The following is a 2318-nucleotide window of genomic DNA, read 5'->3' as shown; positions in this document are numbered from 1 at the left end:
GGGGGGGGGGGGGGGGGGGAAGCTTTTTCATCAAAATAATTAGAAAAACAGGAACCACAGAAAATGGTACTATCTTCTTCTTCTCTTGTGTAGATGAAGGTGATGATACACTGATAAACTCAAGGAAAAAATCTCTCTAGTAAGAAATCTAATGGCCACTGATCGTTACCTGGATGCATGTTACTACAAATATCACATTGGAGTATTTTTGATGGAGTCTTAAAGACTAACATAAGTAAATTGCATTACAGATCATCCCTATTCAAATCAAGTCACACTTTTAAGACAAACCTGTAGAATTATATCACACCTAAGAGGTTAACATCATGAGCATTTGGAATTAGCAGAGTACAAGCAGAGGTGAATACGTTATCTACCTGTGTTTGTGAAGGATTAGCACTTCCAGCAGTAGAACATGCATTCACAGTAAATAAGGGGCATGTGAACTGTAAAGTAGGAGTGGCAGGTACAGTCTTATTTTTCCCTAATACAGCACACTTGTTTTCTTGCTGATGAAGAGGAACACCTATCAGTTCTGACGGCTGTCGCATCAGTGTTACTAAACTAAGAAAGAAAAAAAAAAAAAAAAGAAAAAAAAACCCACAGAAAATGTACCAGAGTAACTACTTGAAAACAAGTACAGAAAAACTTACAGGCACACATACTTCTAGAAACTATCAACAAGAAACCACTTCTGAAACTCATTTACTGTAAACAGAAATCATTGTTATCACTACATTGCCTACTCCAAGGACAAAAAAAAAAATCAGCTGATACAGTATTTTTTTCTGTGCAGTAACAATTCAGCTTTATGCCTCAATAAAATCGTTTATCAGCACACTTATAGTTACAGGGCCAGCTTGTAAAAGAGCAGTTTTGCTCAAGGTTTTCACCAGTCAGGCCTCTACATTGTAACATCGATCCATTGCTTTTAATATTTTGTTATGATCAAAAATCTACATTACTTTTAGCAAGCTGCATGTTAAAACTACGTAATGTCCTTCTCTCATACACGTTGTTATCAAGAACAAAGTTGTAATTAAATTTGGAACTACATGCTGTAGCATTTGTGCAATACACAGAGAGGCCTAATCTGAGGTCAAGTGGAGTCGCAGCCACGTTTAGCAGAGTTGAAAAAAAAGCCCAACCCATCATTCTCATGTATTAGAGAAAGTGCTGTTCTTTGGTTTAGAAAATCAGTTTTGAACTATATGATGATACATACTTTAACAACATAAACTAAAATTAATTGCAACGCACTTGTTAAGAGTTACTCCAGATTCTTGGGGTTCTTGGCATCTGGGGTTTTCAGTCTGGATGTTGTTGAATCTGTCTTCCAACCGAACTCTGACTGCAGATTTAGATCTAGGCTCAGGTGCCAGTGCCAAATTTTCAGCTAGTACGCTTCCTTTATTCATCCCAATAAAATTTTCACTATGTTTAACTTTTACTAAACTGTGTCCCGAGACTTCTACAGAGCTACTGTTAGGTGTTTTATCTGTTTGGTTCAAAGAGAGGTTTGACTCGCTAAGCAACATCATTCTGAACTCCTGAAAGTCAGTGTAGCCCGAACGGGGGTTTGAACTTTGCACATTGCTGTCCAAAGGAAATCCTGACTGACCGGTAACTGGGTAAACCGACTGGTTCCCAGTGCCGTTTGATGAACACTCCCCCTGACTGGTGTTCTGTGAGCTAAGGTGCAGAGAGGGGTCTGCAGAACTACCAGTCAAGGAGAAAGAATTGAGCCTAGCTTCCACTTCCCCTTCACCAGCTCGTGCCTCCGTATGTGAGTAAAGTATGTGCTGCAGCTGGGTGTACTCAATTTCCATCATCTCCACTAGGCTGACATCTGTGGTGGTGAAGCTAAGATTTTGCTCACCAAAGGAAACTTCACTTGAGCCTCCAGGTCCGACAGCAACCGGAGCAGGATCAGGAACAGTAGCTGTGCTCTGAGGGACGGAGGTCTGAGGCTCCTCGGGGGCTGATCCTGACATGACTACAGTAAACCTAATCAGTTACCAATGTCTTTCAACACTAAACTATAAAACCCGCAAGAATGATCAGGACTATCTATTTTTAAAACGCCGAAGTCGCACTCAATAGCGATTCTGTACCACGGCCAGGTAACCAAGCAAGGGCCAAGATCCTGAGAGCCTCTCTAACCGTGTCTCACCCTCCAGCGGCCCCCGCCGAGCCCAGGTGAAACCCTCCCTCCCCCTCCAACACAACTGCTGACCAGAAACGCGTTTCCCGGCCGCGGGGGGCGGCTCTGGGGACGCTGCTGCCCAAAGGCCCCTCAGAGGAGCCTCCCTGGGCCC

The 2318-nt window shown here is 42.7% G+C and overlaps 1 protein-coding gene across 2 annotated transcripts in view; it reads right to left on the bottom strand.

The window, feature by feature from the left end:
• TCFL5 (transcription factor like 5) overlaps positions 1 to 2076 on the bottom strand; it is a 5263-nt gene extending 3187 nt beyond the window's left edge. For both annotated transcript variants that reach the window (XM_026862023.1, XM_026862024.1), the window contains exons 1-2: positions 1261 to 2076; positions 378 to 564 (exon numbers count right to left, since the gene is read on the bottom strand). In XM_026862023.1, the coding sequence (XP_026717824.1) occupies positions 378 to 564; positions 1261 to 1994 (921 nt within the window). In that variant the 5' untranslated portion in view covers positions 1995 to 2076. The remainder of the gene's footprint in view (positions 1 to 377; positions 565 to 1260) is intronic.
• Positions 2077 to 2318: the final 242 nt, after the last annotated feature.

The sequence above is a fragment of the Athene cunicularia genome (assembly GCF_003259725.1).
Source record: "Athene cunicularia isolate RWA chromosome 20 unlocalized genomic scaffold, athCun1 chr20_part1, whole genome shotgun sequence".
Taxonomy (NCBI): Eukaryota; Metazoa; Chordata; class Aves; order Strigiformes; family Strigidae; genus Athene; species Athene cunicularia.
The sequence above is the reverse complement of the archived record's forward strand: the minus strand, read 5'-3'. Positions and strand labels throughout refer to the sequence as shown.